The sequence below is a fragment of the Ailuropoda melanoleuca genome, chromosome 2, assembly GCF_002007445.2.
Source record: "Ailuropoda melanoleuca isolate Jingjing chromosome 2, ASM200744v2, whole genome shotgun sequence".
NCBI lineage: Eukaryota > Metazoa > Chordata > Mammalia > Carnivora > Ursidae > Ailuropoda > Ailuropoda melanoleuca.
Window position 1 is genome coordinate 172,904,630 of NC_048219.1, and position 17,068 is coordinate 172,921,697.

At 39.8% G+C, this 17,068-nt stretch overlaps 1 protein-coding gene across 19 annotated transcripts in view; it reads left to right on the forward strand.

Moving 5' to 3' along the window:
- MAP2 (microtubule associated protein 2) overlaps positions 1-17,068 on the forward strand; it is a 283,955-nt gene that overhangs the window by 233,007 nt on the left and 33,880 nt on the right. For 9 of the 19 annotated variants that reach the window (XM_034655081.1, XM_034655088.1, XM_034655089.1 and 6 more), the window contains 3 exons: positions 11,160-14,897; positions 15,096-15,302; positions 15,473-15,607. The exons of 4 other annotated variants lie outside the window; for them this stretch is intronic. In XM_034655081.1, coding sequence (XP_034510972.1) covers positions 11,160-14,897; positions 15,096-15,302; positions 15,473-15,607 — 4,080 coding nt within the window. The remainder of the gene's footprint in view (positions 1-11,159; positions 14,898-15,095; positions 15,303-15,472; positions 15,608-17,068) is intronic. 6 more of the 19 variants (XM_034655087.1, XM_034655091.1, XM_034655094.1 and 3 more) reach the window with 3 other exon arrangements.

The window sequence follows — 17,068 nt, forward strand, 5'->3', positions numbered from 1 at the left end:
ATAGCTGCAGAGAACCAGTCCACTTAATTAATAGAAAATGCTTTGACACAGAATATACAATCCTGTCTTATAAGTGACTGAGCAAAACTAAATTTATTGATGAAATCATAAGGAGGGGTTGTCAGGAATTGTCCCTGTTTTGCTCACTAGGTGCTGTCGAGGGCTTCCCTAGGGCAGCTCGTAGCAAACTCTCAATAAATGTTAATGAATAAATGAAGAAGTCAGTGAAGGGCTCTGATAGTGAGAGCAGCAACTGGACGCTGCGATCATGGCTTCTTTCCTGCTGAGACCTGTTATAGTCCGTGAATATATTTATGCATTTAGTCAACATAGACTGCTATGTCAGCTTTTCAGTTCTTGTTAATAAAACAGAGGGATGCCTTTGAAGAATGTCCATTCAGAAACTGAGCTGAAAGGCACTATTTAAAAGCAAACTATTGTTGGTTTTCTGACTTAAGTCAGTTAACTTTTGTGTATTGTTTGAGTTACAGAAGGCAGAGAAGAGCTACAGATAAAGTGTTGGTTCAATACAATTTAGTTTTCATATACTAAAATCAGAATTTTAATACTATTCCATTTTATTCATTTATTTTTTCATTTCTTCCATTTGTTGTCCCTTTTAGCAATTATTTTATTGTTAAAAATTGAAAAACATCACAAAAGACTCCCGTCTTTTTATAATTTGTAATTAGTTTCATTTAAAATATTCTTTGACTTTGTAAATACAGATTTTCCTAAATTACAGAGCTAGGAACTCTCAATAAACATAGTTTACTTTTGTCACAGACTTATAAACCTAAACTTATTTTAGTGAGCTTTTTCTTTCTTAAATTGAGACTTTTTTCTAATTTACTGCCTGAAGTCACGTTAAATGAACTAAATTTTTCTAAAGAATAAAAGAAAATTTGGGAATCATAATCAGTGGCAGTTATGATTATTAGTTCATTTCCTGAAAATGTGATTTGATCTTTTAGTTCATCGATTTGAAAGATTTTTTTGCCCTCCTCCATTCACTGGCACATACTTATGGAGCACCTACAGTGCACTCTTTAAACTCTAGCTACACCCCTGTGAACAAAACAGACATGATCCCTGCTTGTAAGGAACACACAGTCTGGTGGAGAACAGAAATCCAATAAAGAAGCTTGCCAATAATGTCAAGTTGCATTAGCCCAAGGAAGGAAAAGAACAGAAACCTTGAAGATAGAACAGGGGAAATCTTAATTTTTTGGGTGGTGAGCTGAAGTTAAGGAGCTGAGCTCAGAAGCATGAGGAAGAGTTGGTCAAGCCAAGATGGAGGGAAAGGGCGTTTGGGGCAGGAAGACCAGGACATGCAAGGGGGCTCAGGGGAGCAAGAGCATGAAGTTGTCCAGGAAGTGAAGATGTCCCATGGCTCTGGGTAGTGAGAAAGGGGTAAGTAGTGAAGGGGTTCAAGAGTCAGCAGTTTCCGCCTTGCTTCGGGATTCTCCATTTCACTTAGAGAACAGTGGAAAACCTTCCATGACAGCTGTATTTCCCTCAGGTTATTGGAAATGTTTCTAAGCCCCCACTTCAAGCCTTTTGGAGAATCTTCTCAAGCCGAGATGTTAAACACTGGGTATGGCGTTCACTCTAAAGTCAGCTGGAGGTCAAGTAGTTTACCCTTCTTGCTCTTATATGGAAGTTGGAGCAGAAGCAGCTGCAGGGTCTGCCCATCCACCTGGGAATTCACCCAGCCTGCTTTCTGGCAGGTGATATCATGGATATAATGAAAATATAAAGAACCATAGAATCATTTTCACATTTTGTACACTTTCCAGAGTAACTGTTTCCTTTTTGGGGGGGATTGCATTCCCCATGTTGTTTGAGTGTATTTGGGAAAAATTTCAACTTACTTCCTATTGAAGATGATTGAAGATATTTTATTCTTAACATTTTTCAAACCAAACTTGTATTTTTATTGGATTATTATTTTTCATGTTTTCAGAAGAAAGCATTAAACTATATGAAGGCCTAATGATTTGCTTTTAAAAGGATAACCCTTTTTTTAGTTATATGAAAAAAGTATGTATTTTATAAACTCTACCTCATTAATTTAAAAGACCAAGTAATATTATTACCTTACGTATGTGAAAGATACGAGTCTACGTAATCATACTAGCCCCTGTCATATTTTAGACCACTCTTACAACACATACAGCAAATTTTTTTAAGTTTTGTTTTTCAGAAAATATATTAGTGAAAAGTCACAAGACAGGATTCAACTCTTCAATTTTTCAAACCAATTGGTTTGCAAGGCCCAGGAAAAATTATGTTAATGTATAGCTCATAGCAGTTTGGGTGGGAAAGGAGCATGTGGGTTTTTTATCTAGGAGATTTTGTTACCTACTTCAACATACGCTCAAAGAAACTTTAATCTAAAGGCACCTGACTGCCAATCTATTCATACAAATGTAAGAGAGCTCTTGGATTAAATTGAGTAACTCAATGGTTTTGAGGATATGATTACTTTTTTTTAATTATCAAACATTTTTAAAAGCTTTTCTTTCCTGAAGGGGAACCATGAATGCTTCCACCAAAGATCACTTGAGATATTAATTACTGTAAGTTGTGAATATTCATTTGTTATAATTGATGTAATATTAATAATTCCCGGGTTGTGTGCTTATTCTGGGAAACAAAGAGATTTTGGTGGAAAAATAAACAAGTAGCACACCTAAAGGAAGACTCGGGTACAACACATCAATCCTGCACTAGGTGTAATATTTGCAAATTAATCTCCTTTTTCTTTTTGGCCTAACCATAATAGTTGTCATTTGGACTGAACTGTTAGGATTTGGAAGCCCATGCAAGAACAATGGAATCATCTGAAAATAGAACCAGGAAACTTTCTGCCTTCTTAGGTTTGCTCCAGAATCCTAGGGTGTTTTCCTGTGTCAGCGATGTCACTAATCTGAAAGCATTTTCCCCTCCATATCCTTCTGGGCAGCAAACACAGTTGGCAAACTAAGTCCTCAGTTAAAAGCCTGCAGCATGGAAAGGGCTTAGAGAGAGTGGAGAACAATGTAAGCAGAGCCAGTTGCCCCAGATGGTGGGGCAGAAGATGTGATGTCAGGGCAGGCAAAATCACTGAGTCACCGATATCCCCCAGAGACTCTGTCTCTCATAAAAGTGACTTCTCATTTGTACCAAAGCAGGCTGACGGACCAAGGCTGGGTTTTATGTGGCAGACCTTACTTTAACTCCAAATAAATTATCAAATGCTTTTAAAAAAATCATATAAAAATAAGTTAGGAAAATGTATTCCTCCACTAAAGTCAGGTAAGCTTCATTTTTAAAGATTATCATTATGCGGCTGAACTACAAAAAAGTCCAAGGTTCATAAGGCAACCCTGTCCTTTAAAATATCACATTATTAAATGAAACAGAATATTTCATGGTTAAAGCAGAGCCCCCCAAAGCATGTGTACTTATAGTAAAAGGACGACATTCAAGCCTGGTGTTAAACAACAAAACTAACTTATGAAATGAACTCACTTTTTATAAATCTCTCAAGTCTAGATTTGATGTATCAAATGAAGGGAAACCAGACAATTTGTCTGAGTATTTTGAAGACAAAGATGCTAATATGTGTGGAGTCCAGCATTGTGCTTGGCACTTTCTCAGATCTCTCCTCATTTAATCCTCCCGGCAACCCACAGAGGTAGATAATATTCACTTCCACTTCTTGCCCCTGGATGTCATGGCCGGTAATTCAGAATTCCAATCCAAATCTCAGTTCCTGCAATCACAGCCCCACTGTGTCCCTAAAGCCATCTCTTATCTAGGTGTTTAATGTGGGGCCAAGAAAGGGAAATGATCTTCCAATGAGAGTTTCGTTGTTGTTCAAAGTACTAGACCAATTTCTTCTTTTTTTTTTTGAAAGCATACCAAAATAAAGACTTCATTACTTAAAATTAGTATGTATCCCACCTCCATTGGGATGCCATACACGATTCTGTAGCAACTAGGATCTATTTCTTCTTTCATCATTGTTGGAACCAAGCTCACTGTTACTGTCCGCTTACTAGAACTTCCTAGCACATCTCTGGAACTTGCAGATGGGCTTCAGGCTCACAGGTCCCAAGCAGAGACATGGAGCACACACAGCTCATAGTACCAAGACTGGGCCTCGCCGGACATTCTTTTTGAAGTTGCTTGGCTCGGTGCCATACAAATACTACAAAGACTCTCCTTTCCACTGCAGCCCTTAAAGTTTTTTACTCTTTTTTGTCATTCTCTGTTTAGAGTAAAAGTTTTCAGAATAGAAAATACTGTTTCTTTGAAATGTTATGGATCTGAAGCAAGACTGGGCTGTTTTCACATGTTGGCACTTTCAGAAATGAGCAATGGCAACAAGAAAGTCAAAATCTTCAAAAGGTTCAAACATCCAAGGAGTATTGCCATTAAACTCCCAGCTCTCGGCTTCAGATTCTTTAGGTTTATATTGTGGTCAGCTCTGCTTTCCAGAAGATATGGCACAGCAGAGGGACAACTGTGCCATTTTTACTGACTGATCGTCCATGCTATCTCTTGAGCCTGTTGAAAGTTTTAGAAGAAACTTGTATTCACGCAGTGTTTAGAGCCTCAAGGAACTCTGGAGGAAACATGAATGGCTAGGACATGTGACAAGCCCAGGGCTTATGATTCAGCCAGTGTTGTAGGCCAGATCTCAGCCAATTATCTGCTCAGCTGAGAAATCGTGCTGAGTTGGAACTAAGAATATCAACTATAATTTTAGGCTTCTGCTATCCCATGATATAATAAGCAGCGTGGCTGAAAAGTTCTGAGCACTCACCCAGAAAAAAATATCACGGAACAATCAGTAAACAAAGTGCTCAAAAAATTAAAAGTATTCCCTGTACAGGATGTTATTTTAGTATCTTTATGATTTCAAATTTATTTCCGGTTGTCAGCACTTGGTTGCTGAAAATAAGATACTGCCCTAACCGTACAGTGCATTTTCAAATAAATGCTATAATCTGGCTGCTTAAATGTTGGTAGAAATAAAATTAGATACACAGACTTTCAATAAATTTAAATAATTCTTATTATTGAAAGATATGAAGTTTAAAAATTATTTCTCTATATAAGTAAATATATAATGATTAACGAATTCAATAACCTGTCATGTAGGCCTGTGTCCGTACCACATCACAAGCCAGATATTTTTTATTGTCATCATCCTTAAAGTTCATTGAAATATACCAGAATCCAAGTGCTAAGCAGACTGACCTACATTGTGTACTTAAGGAAATGTACTTAAATAAGGCAGGTTTCTAAGCCAAGACACTGGAAAGGACAGAAGTGAAAGCAGTTACTTTAGCATTTCAATGAGAAATACGCAATGAGGGTTTGAAATATAAAAACAGCCAAGAGCTAGAGGGGTAAATGAAACCACATAGAATAGTCTTGGTGAATCTGAAGCCAGCTCTGTAGAAATAATTGTATCTCTTTTAAGCTTTCAGAAGGAAAAGAAAAGAAAATGAGTTTTTATTATCAGGGACTTTCTTAAAACCATGAGAACCAGTGTTTGAAAGGATGCCCCTAGGAGGTAGCACCCAAAGAAGGAGCTACGCCGCTGTGCTCTCCTTAGCAAGGCAGGGAAGAAGAATAATGCATTGTAGATTTTTCTTAACAGGACTGGAATTAAAAATGGCTTTCTGGTAAAAGTCATTAAGGAAAATTACATTAACCAAAATGCTGAGTATGTGAGCATCCTAGATATAAGGTGATGCCTCAAACAGGGCTCTTTTCCCCTATAATTGTATAGCATCAGGTCCTAACACCTTTCTTCTTTTTTAATTTATAAATGCATTGACAGAAGCATGAAAAGAATATGCCTGAAAGAATTTCTTCCAAATAACGCATTTGTATTGTAATGCTTTGTTTCTATTGCAGTGTTTTTGTGGTGATTCTGACTTGTTTGAGGGGAATGTATAGATAATTTCTATTATGCAGTAAGGGGTGTGAGTGCCTTTGATTTATTTAAATCAGTGGCAAGGTTACCTAAAGGCTAGTGTAAATTCAATGGTGACTGAAGCATGAAACATTCACTGCCTCCCATCCTCCATCAGCTTGGTCTTGCTAATTCCCCTCCATCCCGCTGTGCTCCTTCTGTGGCCCATTGTGTCCTTGTGCAGGTGTTTGTCTCATCCGTCTGATCTCGTGTCTGTCCTGTCCAGTTCTCCCTGCAGTTTCTTCCTGTGTGTCTGTTTGTAGATGAAGGGGCTGAGGATCAAGTGGGTCCTCTACACAGGTTCCCCAGCCACGAACCTGCCACCAGCGGGGAGAGGCGTAGACTCCTAGCCCCCTCCATCTCGGTGTCTGTGCCTGATGATGACCCTTCCAATTCCGATGAGGAGTACTATGAGCATCCTTTGTTCCACTCACAATGGACTACCTCTAGTGTGCTCCCCAGTGTCCCAGCGCAGAGTGCAGAGGCCCACTTAGACCAGGAGAAAGGTGAACCGAGCATGGTCCCCTTTTGCTCCTCCCCCCAGCCTGCAGCTTTGACCACATGCTTCATTCCAAGTGTACCTTCGGGTGTGGGGTGGGAGGGAAAGGAGCCTGTTTTTTCCATATGAAAGTGAAGTCCCTATATAGTTTATATGTCTAGCCACATACCTCATCTACAAGAAGCCTTATTTGGGGCATAGGAATATTTTCTTTTTCTGTATCACTGCTTCTGAAAAAAAACCCGAAAAAGTGTTGGGAGTGGGGGAGGGAGCAAAAAGAGTTCAGTTAAAGTATGACTCCTTTCTGCTCCCTGTAAATAAATCAGTGGGAGAAGAATGCCTCCTCTTACTCAAACTGAACAAGAGGACCCTGTATATAATTTTTTTTCTCCTTGGGTACAGAATATTACTAGGACCAGACTTAAATAGAATTAGCCTTCTTTTTAGTGTCGTGTCAATACGATAGCTCCTTAAAACAGAAAGATCCTGAGTCTGTGTAGAGCAGGATGCATGTTACAGAATGAATGTATTTCTCCAAATCACTTAATCATCTATAGAAACTACAGAAGCTCCCCCAAGTGACTAAATATTGGCTCACATGAGCAGACTTGGGCTAGAGTGAAGTCTTGAAATGATCCAAAGCCTTTGTCATTCACCCTCATAAAGCTAGCAGACCCTAGTGTATAACTGGCCGTGATGAGGGCAGTGGGCTGAAATGTATCTCATTCTAACTAGATAGTTTTGTAAAGGAAAACAAAATTAGAGCTAAAACACATTTTGCATAGGTGAAGAGCTTATTCTCAAATAAGGACAAATGACTTGTGTGTGTGAAGAGTTTATTTTCATACGGAAGTATTTAATGTAAGGCCTTGTTCCAAGGCAACGGGGAATAAACTCATAGTTTACCAACCACATTCATGATAATAAACTTCTTCGAGGATCCTTTGGAAAATAAAGAGCACCAATGGCTCAGACAGTCTGATAGAGAAATATATCCCATATGGAGTAAAAGTAAGTTCTTCTAAGAGTGTGAACTTAAAATGATTAAGAAAAATATGTGAAATTTCAAGTGAGAAACAGGTGTAGTGGAAATAGACAGGAGTTATACAAAATGAGGAAATGGAAACCCAAAAAGTTACGTGGATTTGGAAAACAGGTCGATTAAATTGATTAGATTTTACCCAAGTAGGTGACATTAGTAAAGCAGCTATAGTAAAAGTCTCTTATCCGAAATCAAAATGTCATTCTCTGGCATTATAAAAATGGCCTTAATAATAATTTGGAGTCTGAATTTTTAAAATGTTTCTTACATAATTAAATGACAAAAATGAAAGTCTGAGAGTGCTAAGTGGGAAGAAATAGATGGAGTAGTTCTCCCCTCCCCCACCCCCTGCCCAGGAGTCTTAATATTTCGCAAAAAAGAAAATTCCTTTCCATCTCTAGTCTTTCTCACCGGGCCATTTAAACAATGTTTCATAAGAATTTCATACGCTTTCATTTGTAGAACTATAAAACAGCTTATATATTTCCCTCTAATTTCTTAAGCAATAAAACGTGATTTATTTTACTGGCATTTGAAACTGCAAATGAGAAGCAAATGAACATGACAATATATGGCCTTCATATGTGTGCTTTTTACATTTTAATTGTTAACATTTTTCCACGTGATATACATCTTTTGGGAAGATATTTTGTCAGTTTGGTTGCCATTCAATTATCTTGGTGGTTTGGTTTTGAATTGCAGAAACAAGACTTTACAGGTAACGTGCACATTGTCTTATTCAGGATCAAGGGCAACTGTACATGAACTACATTATTGGTATTTCAAGGGCTTAAGCAATATGGTAACAGTCGTGTCCCAGAGGTAGATTTTTCTAAATGCTAAGATTCCATTTTACCTGGACCTTGCTTTTCTAAATAGTTTGCTTACTCCTTGAAATTTTTTACGTTCGCCCATGTCATATAATGCAATATAAAACAAATGGAGTTAAGGAGGTCTTTTTTGCCTTAAAAATATTACATAAATTATATTTTAATTTAATTTAATACTTTAAATATTAGAGACTTTGGCCTTTAAATACTAAATAAGATAGTGTTGATGGATTCCATGATAAAGCTGTTAGGGTAGTTGATGGCTATTATTTTGAGGCTGGGTGTTTTTTATTCCCCAAGATTCTTTACTGAAGTTTGCATGTTTTATATAAAGTAATCGGAAATTCATATGTAGGGGCTTACTGCATTGGAGAAAACAGCCCTTGTCTAGCAAATGTAAAGGTTTTTTTCAGTCCGTCAATGCATCTGTCTTTTCATAACCATCTGTTTTCAGCAGCACCATCTCTTATTTCCAGCAAGCTTCCTACATGTGTGCAACTTACTGCCATTTCCACTTAGGGGAATAGAGCAATAAAACCCTTTCAGCTCTCAAGTTTTAAAATAAATAGCCTTTTAATGAGACTTTAAAAAGCATCATTATTAGCAGATTATATATATAATCATTTCCCAAGCAATACATAATGCACGTTGCATTCGAATATTAAGCTGCTCTGCCAAATGGTTAAAAAGGTTCTGGCGAGGTCAATGTGATGGAGCTGAAAGTGTTCCTTGAGTAATATTTCTGCCATTGTGTGTATTGTTCTGTGGTCATGATGTGAACATCTTTTTCATCTCTAAGAAGAAGAAACACTAGAGGGAACAATGGCTGAGGAAGAGACACCTGCCACTCTTCCTGGGAAAGAGTGTGGGGCTGCCAAGGCCTCAGACCAACCCCAAGGCCTCAGTGAGGGCCACATGGAGTCTAGTGCGGAGGCCCACATAGCTCCTGAAGAGAGTGCTCCAGCAGGGGCCCCACAGGAGAAAAGTGTAAAAGAGGTCACTGAGGTGTCTCCAGAAGTAACAATCCCTTCCTCTGCCAGGGAAGGTGTGTCTTTCCTAGGATTTGCATGTGTTTTGTTGCAAATGATCTCTACAGCAGCTTACCAACCTGATGCCTTTCCAATGCTATCCCATGGCTTGGTCTTCTCATGACCCCGAGACCAATGTTGTAGGTTTAATGAGCAGAGTGTGGCTTGCACAGGTGCTGTGTGGCAGCTAGGTTTCCACTGCTGCAGCTGATTCTTGGTTTTACTTTGCCATGATACAATACGCTTTGCAGCCAGGCTGATGATGCTGTGTGGGCTTTTTGTCTGCCCCCCCCCCCCATCTCCAAGTGTTTGCCAGCCACATTGCTAATACATGTATATTTTTATTTTTATTTTTGGGACAGTGATTCATATGCTTTTCTTTCAAACCGTAGAGTTGGATTTTGGCACATAGAGGCTTAAATGGTAGAATTGTTTTTGTTTGCAACCGCAATGTGCTATATTTTTTATGCTTCTATGAATACTGGTTTGGTTTCCTTAAAAGCTCCTGCTGATGCTTCTCATATCATTTCCTCTCCATGGCAGCCAACGTCTTTGACCATCACCATCTCTCTTGAGTTTTCATTCATCTAACCTCTATTAGAAGTTCATAAAGTATTTCTTTTCTATTGTTACAACAGGACACACAAGTACATAAGGTAATGATAATCCATACACTTGCTCTTTGAGCGATGACTGAATTTTATTATTTTTCCCCAAATCTTTTCCAGATAGTTACATTTAGCCCTAATGACCACAATGAAATACCTATGACCTTAAAACACAAGTGAGACTCTGAAACCTTTCGGGTTGGTGAACAAACAAAAATAAAGAAAGAGCCATTTAATTTCTGTGAAGCATCTCCAAAGCCACTACTTAGTGCCTTACCGTTCGTTGGTCATGTTCCAGGGAATGAGGTCGTGACCAGGGAGCGAAAGATATTATAGTAATTGGCTCTTTTTAAAATTTTTATTCATATGACATCCCAGTATTTTTTTAAGATTTTATTTATTTATTTGACATCCCAGTATTAACAATATAATTCAGATTTTCTTACATCTGTCATAAGGTTAACTAATAATTAGGAATGAAAAATTTTGAATTTGTGGTAGAAATCACCTTGTCCATTGTTAGATCATAGCATATAAAGTTAATAGCAAATATTTATTTATATTCCTGAAATTTAATCTCAGATGACTCCTAAAAAGTTATATCAGTAACTTCTCAATCCTCAGAAAATTGGTCCTGGCATTCGTACATCAATTAATTTGATTTTAACATAATACTTATTATGAATGATTGGCCTTCTGCCCATGGCCTGCCAGTTCATTTTTAAGTGAGAACACAAGGGAAAAGTTGAGGAGATATTTGTCCATTTTTCATATTTAGTCCTTAATGTATTTTTGTATCCTAATATTACTGACTTATTCAATATTCTTTAATTTATCATTTTTGGCTGCAGAAGGCACATGAAATTTTTTTTCTACTGCAGTACACATTACATAGTATTTAGGAGAGCCCGAACAAAGGAGAAAAGAGTATTCAAAACACACAATTCCTGTCTGCATTAATTCGCAACGGGAGTTCATTTCAGCAGTAGTACAAATATATCTCAGTCCTAACATTTTCATATTGATTTTTAAATGGGTAGCATGCTTGCATGTTCCATAGTTTTGTTTTGTTTTCTTACCTTACCATTCATTTGTCATTTCACAATATAATTTTAAGCTTACTGCCTGAAAGCACTTGCCTATTATTTGTTTAAAAATCAACCCAATTACTTCAGGTTTACTTCCAGCCTCGAAGATGGAATTCCATGATCAACAGGAATTGACTCCCTCTCCAGCTGAGCCATTAGACAAGAAGGACAAGGAGTCAGAGAAACAAAGTAAGCCTGATGAAGACCTTAAACATGCTGCCTTAGTTTCTCAGCCTGAGACAAGTCAAATTTCCCCTGACAAAAAGGACATGCAAGGCCCAGAAGAAGAAAAAGCACCTCCCAGTCTGTTTGGGCATCCTCTTGGTGCCGGGCTAGAAGACACAACACAGAAGACAGCACCAAGCCTCGTGGTGCCTGGTATCGGCCTCTCTGCAGAGCCCCCAGCAACAAAAGAGCAAAAGGACTGGTTCATCGAAATGCCAACGGAAGCCAAAAAGGACGAGTGGGGTTTAGCTGCACCCATCTCGCCTGGCCCCCTAACCCCCATGAAGGGAAAAGATGTCCTCGAGGATATCCCAAAATGGGAAGGGAAACAGTTTGATTCTCCCATGCCCAGTCCCTTTCAGGCTGGCAGCTTCACTCTTCCTTTAGATGTCATGAAGAATGAAATAGTTGCAGAAGCATCTCCCTTTGCCCCTGCCCTATTACAACCAGATGACAAAAAATCTCTGGAAGAAACCAGTGGCCCAGCAACTGCCAAAGATAGTTCTAAAGTTGAAGAGCCCCATAAGGATACACCTGACAAAATGGCGGAAGCACCAGCCCCTGAGGCAATCACTGTACCCAAAGATGCCCACATTCCAACTATGGAAGAATGTGTCTCAGAGAAAGTTTTAGGAGAGGAGGAAGAGGAGATAAAGCAAGAGAGTGCCCAGAAAAAAGAGCAGGAAGTGACACTTACTGAAAAGGAATCTCCACTAAAGCTTGAAGAGAAAACAACCGTTTCTGACAAAGAAGCCATGCCAAAAGAGAGTGAGCCCCCGAAACTGGCAGATGGAGAAACAGGCATAATTCAGCCCTGCGTGGAGCACACCCCCTCAAAAGAAGAACAGAAGGGCCAAGAGCCTACCACAGATCCACTAAAACAGGACTCATTCCCTGTCAGTTTGGAGCAAGCAGTGACAGACTCAGCCGTGACCTCTAAGACACTGGAGAAAGTCATGACTGAACCAGCTGCAGTAAGTGAAAAGAGTGCAGCCCAGGACCTTTTTGAAGAAAAAGTTGCAGACAAAGATATTAAGATGGAAGGGGTTGGGGCTGCAGCATCAGCAGAGCTTGACATGCCATTTTATGAAGATAAGTCAGGAATGTCCAAATATTTTGAAACGTCTGCCCTAAAAGATGAAGTGACAAAAAGCATCCAGCCAAGCAGTGATTACTATGAACTAAGTGACACCAGAGAAAGTGTCCAAGAGTCTTTTGATACCGTATCTCCCGTGTGTAAAAACGGAGACAAGGGACTTCAGGTGGGTAAAGAACCCCAGCCCAGTGCCCCAGCACAAGAAGCAGGGTACAGCACACTTGCACAGAGTTATCCGTCTGATTTACCCGAAGAACCCAGTTCTCCTCAAGAGAGAATGTTTACTATTGATCCAAAAGTGTATGGGGAGAAGCGGGATCTGCACAGTAAGAATAAGGATGACTTGACGCTAAGCAGGAGTCTAGGACTTGGTGGGAGGTCTGCAATAGAACAACGAAGCATGTCAATCAATTTGCCCATGTCTTGCCTGGATTCCATAGCCCTGGGATTTAACTTCGGTCGGGGACATGATCTCTCTCCTCTGGCTTCTGATATTCTAACCAACACCAGTGGAAGTATGGACGAAGGGGATGATTACCTTCCAGCCACAACACCTGCACTGGAGAAAGCCCCCTGTTTCCCAGTAGAAAGCAAAGAGGAAGAACAGATAGAGGGAGAAAAAGCGGCCGGAGAGGAAAGTACTCAAGTTGAGACCACGTGTGAGTCACCTTTCTTAGCCAAAGATTATTACAAAAATGGTACTGTCATGGCCCCTGACCTGCCTGAAATGCTAGATCTGGCAGGCACAAGGTCAAGATTAGCTTCTGTGAGTGCAGACGCTGAGGTTGCCAGGAGGAAATCAGTCCCCTCAGAGACTGTGGTTGAGGAGAGTAGTACCGGCTTGCCCCCTGTCACCGATGAAAACCACGTCATTGTCAAAACAGACAGTCAGCTTGAAGACCTGGGTTACTGTGTGTTCAATAAATACACAGTCCCCCTCCCATCACCCGTTCAAGACAGTGAGAATTTGTCAGGGGAGAGTGGTTCCTTTTATGAAGGCACTGATGATAAAATGCGAAGAGATCTAGCCACAGACCTTTCCTTGATTGAAGTAAAATTGGCAGCTGCCGGAAGAGTCAAAGATGAGTTCGGTGCCGAAAAAGAAGTATCCCCGCATACCTCCGGTGACAGATTGGGACTGGGTAGGGAGTTTGATCAGGAGAGGAAAGCTAATGATAAGCTGGATACTGTACTGGAAAAGAGTGAAGAACGTGCTGCTGCAAAAGAACACACCAAGGCGACAGAAGAGGCCAGTGATAAAGCTGAACCATTTGGCTCAGGAGGACCCCATGAGCACATTCCAACCAAAGAACTGACCGTATCAGAAGACGCATCACCTCCCGCGGATGAGAAAGCTGAGAAAGGTCTTAGTTCAGTGCCAGAAGTAGCTGAGGTTGAACCATCCAAAAAAGCTGAGCCAGAACTGGATTTTGTTGCAAAGAAAGCTGATCAGGGTCAATTAGATGTGAAAATCAGTGACTTTGGACAGATGGCCTCAGGGCTGACCGTAGACACCGGAAAGGCAACAGAGCTTAAGCTCGAGGCTACACAAGATCTCACCCCCTCATCTGCAGCACCTCAGGAAGCAGATGTGTTTATGAGCATTGAGTCTGGCCACGTGAAAGAAGGCACTAAAGTCAGTGAGACAGAAATCAAGGAGAAGGTGGCCAAGCCCGACTTGGTGCACCAGGAGGCTGTAGACAAGGAAGAGTCCTACGAGTCCAGTGGTGAGCATGAGAGCCTCACCATGGAGTCCTTGAAAGCTGATGAGGGCAAGAAGGAAACATCCCCAGAATCCTCTCTAATTCAAGACGAGATTGCCATCAAATTGTCAGTGGAGATACCTTGTGCACCTGCTGTTTCGGAGGCTGATTTCATCCCAGAGGAGAGAGCTGATGTCCAGATGGAATTTATTCAGGAGCCAAAAGAAGAAAGCAAAGAGACCCCAGATATCTCTGTCACACCGTCCGACGTCACAGAGCCCTTACCTGAAGCCACCGGGGCTGAACCGGCAGAGGCTCAGAGTGAGGAAGAAGAGATCGAAGCCCAGGGAGAATATGATAAACTGCTCTTCCGCTCAGACACCCTTCAGATTACTGACCTGGGCGTCCCAGGTGTCAGGGAGGAATTTGTGGAGACCTGCCCTGGTGAGCACAAAGGGGTGATCGAGTCCGTTGTGACCATCGAGGATGATTTTATCACTGTGGTGCAAACCACAACGGATGAAGGGGAGTCAGGGTCCCACAGTGTGCGTTTTGCAGCCCTGGAGCAGCCTGAGGTGGAGAGGAGACCGTCCCCCCACGCCGAAGAAGAGCTCGAAGGAGAAGAGGCAGCCGAAGCCCAGGCGGAACCCAAGGATGGCTCCCCAGAGGCTCCAGCCTCCCCTGAGAGAGAAGAGGTTGCACTCTCAGAATATAAGACGGAAACCTATGACGATTACAAAGACGAGACCACCATTGATGACTCCATCATGGATGCTGACAGCCTCTGGGTGGACACTCAAGGTGTGCATTATTTTTTTTAAATTTTCTACTTCCAAATAAAATCCAGTAACCTAATGGATTTCTTTTTCGTTTTAAACATGTTTAACTGCCCCTTAATCTCTATTTTGCATTTGTTAACTATCTGAAGGATTTTGTACATTTGTTACTAATGTTTTCATTGTTGTTGTTGTTGTTGTCATGGTTTGCTTTGATCCGCAGATGATGATAGGAGCATCATGACAGAACAGTTAGAAACTATTCCTAAAGAGGAGAAAGCTGAAAAGGAAGCTCGGAGACCATCTCTTGAGAAACATAGAAAAGAAAAGCCTTTTAAAACCGGGAGAGGCAGAATTTCCACTCCTGAAAGAAAAATAGCTAAAAAGGAACCTAGCACAGTCTCCAGAGATGAAGTGAGAAGGAAAAAAGGTTCATTTCACAATAACTTCTTTAAAAATGTTTTTGAATTCATTATTACTCTTTTGTAGAAGAAACTTCCTAACAGTGGTAACTAATTATTTATGAAATTTCGTTCGGTTTTGCTCCAAGTGTTTATTTTCTCCTGATGGTATGCTTTTTTGTGTTTTCTTTATTCGTAGCAGTTTATAAGAAGGCTGAACTTGCTAAAAAAACAGAAGTTCAGGCCCACTCTCCCTCCAGGAAATTCATTTTAAAACCTGCTATCAAATATACTAGACCAACTCATCTCTCCTGTGTTAAGCGGAAAACCACAGGTGACTCTTCAGTTCTGCAATGTGGCTGGCAAACATAGACATGTATTTTTTTTTTTTATCTCATTCCTGTAGCGGCTTCTTCATTTTGTTTTCTTCCAAGAATCTTAGCAGTCATGAACAATTTCGCTATTAAGTGTCTTGTATCATTATTCTTTTTTTTTTTCCCTCCCTTGCAGAAGAGGTCATGACCATCTGTTTCTTTGTCATGCTCAGACTTAGCAGTGATTTTATCTTGGCATTGTGCTGTAGTGTCACGTTCTGGGGATTCCTCTTTTCATTCTGTGTGTTTGGTTAGACGATGACGATGAATATAACCGTGGTATGCATTCTCATTATTTTGCTTATTTATCTCTCTCATGCTTAAACCCATACTATATTTGTCCTATTTTCTACATGGATACTGCCAAATCTGTTACTGATGTTGACGAATTTGCCAAGAATGGGTAGTGATTTCAAGATGGAAAATGAAAAGCAAATCTGGGGTAAAATTGTGATTGCAAAATTACTTTGCTTCAGATGAAAGAAAAAAGAGAAAGAAAAGGAAATTGCCTGCTCATCCCATCAGATTTTATTCCTGCTAATCCAAAATTAGCAAGGCTTTCAATTCACTGTAACCTCTCTTCACTGACACTTTGTCATTGGGATTTTCTTAAATGTGTTGGATTCAAACTGCTAATTTTTCTGTGTCATTTAGTATTCAGAATTCCCAGATAAAACTTCTTCCCCTGGAATTTCTTAGAACTTAGCTGTATTTCATTGTTGCTACCTTCTTATTTTTCTGTCTTCTTCAAATATACTTGTTTTTAACTTCTTAAAAAAGCGGTGAAATGAAGGAGCAAAACTTATTACAAATCACGATAAAGGCTCATACAAATATCTGTAATGCAAACTCCTAAATTTCAGGGCAAAGTATTCCCATTAAATGTATAATTATCCTAGGATAATCTTAATTTGCAATACATTTTATTTTAGCATTTATTACATAGCACACTTGCAGGCTACAAAATAAGATATCAGATTGCTAAGTCAGAAAGAGATATTTAACTTTCCATTGTGTATTAGAAGTGCCCTTATAGAGGGGTAAAAGAAAAAGTGCCTTTATATAAACCTTCTGATGGCTTTAACAATTAAGAGCAGCATTAACCTTTGTAAAAAAAGAAAATCAAGGTAATTGACGGTTTTATGATAGTCAGTAAAATTCCAAGTATTTTGTATCTGTGTTCTTCATATGGGAATCATTTCACGAGCTTTCCTTCAAGATTTAATCTTTAAGGCAGTATTTGAAAGTGGAGGGCTCATAAATTATACAGAAACCGTGATGATAAAAGTTCAGGCTGAAGAGTGTTTCTCAGTTAGAAATTAATATGACATCTCCAACTCATATCACATCTTAATTCATTTGCATTAAACTTGGAATTTTACTTCTAATTAGACCAATGCTTGGACAGACAGACTCTCTTC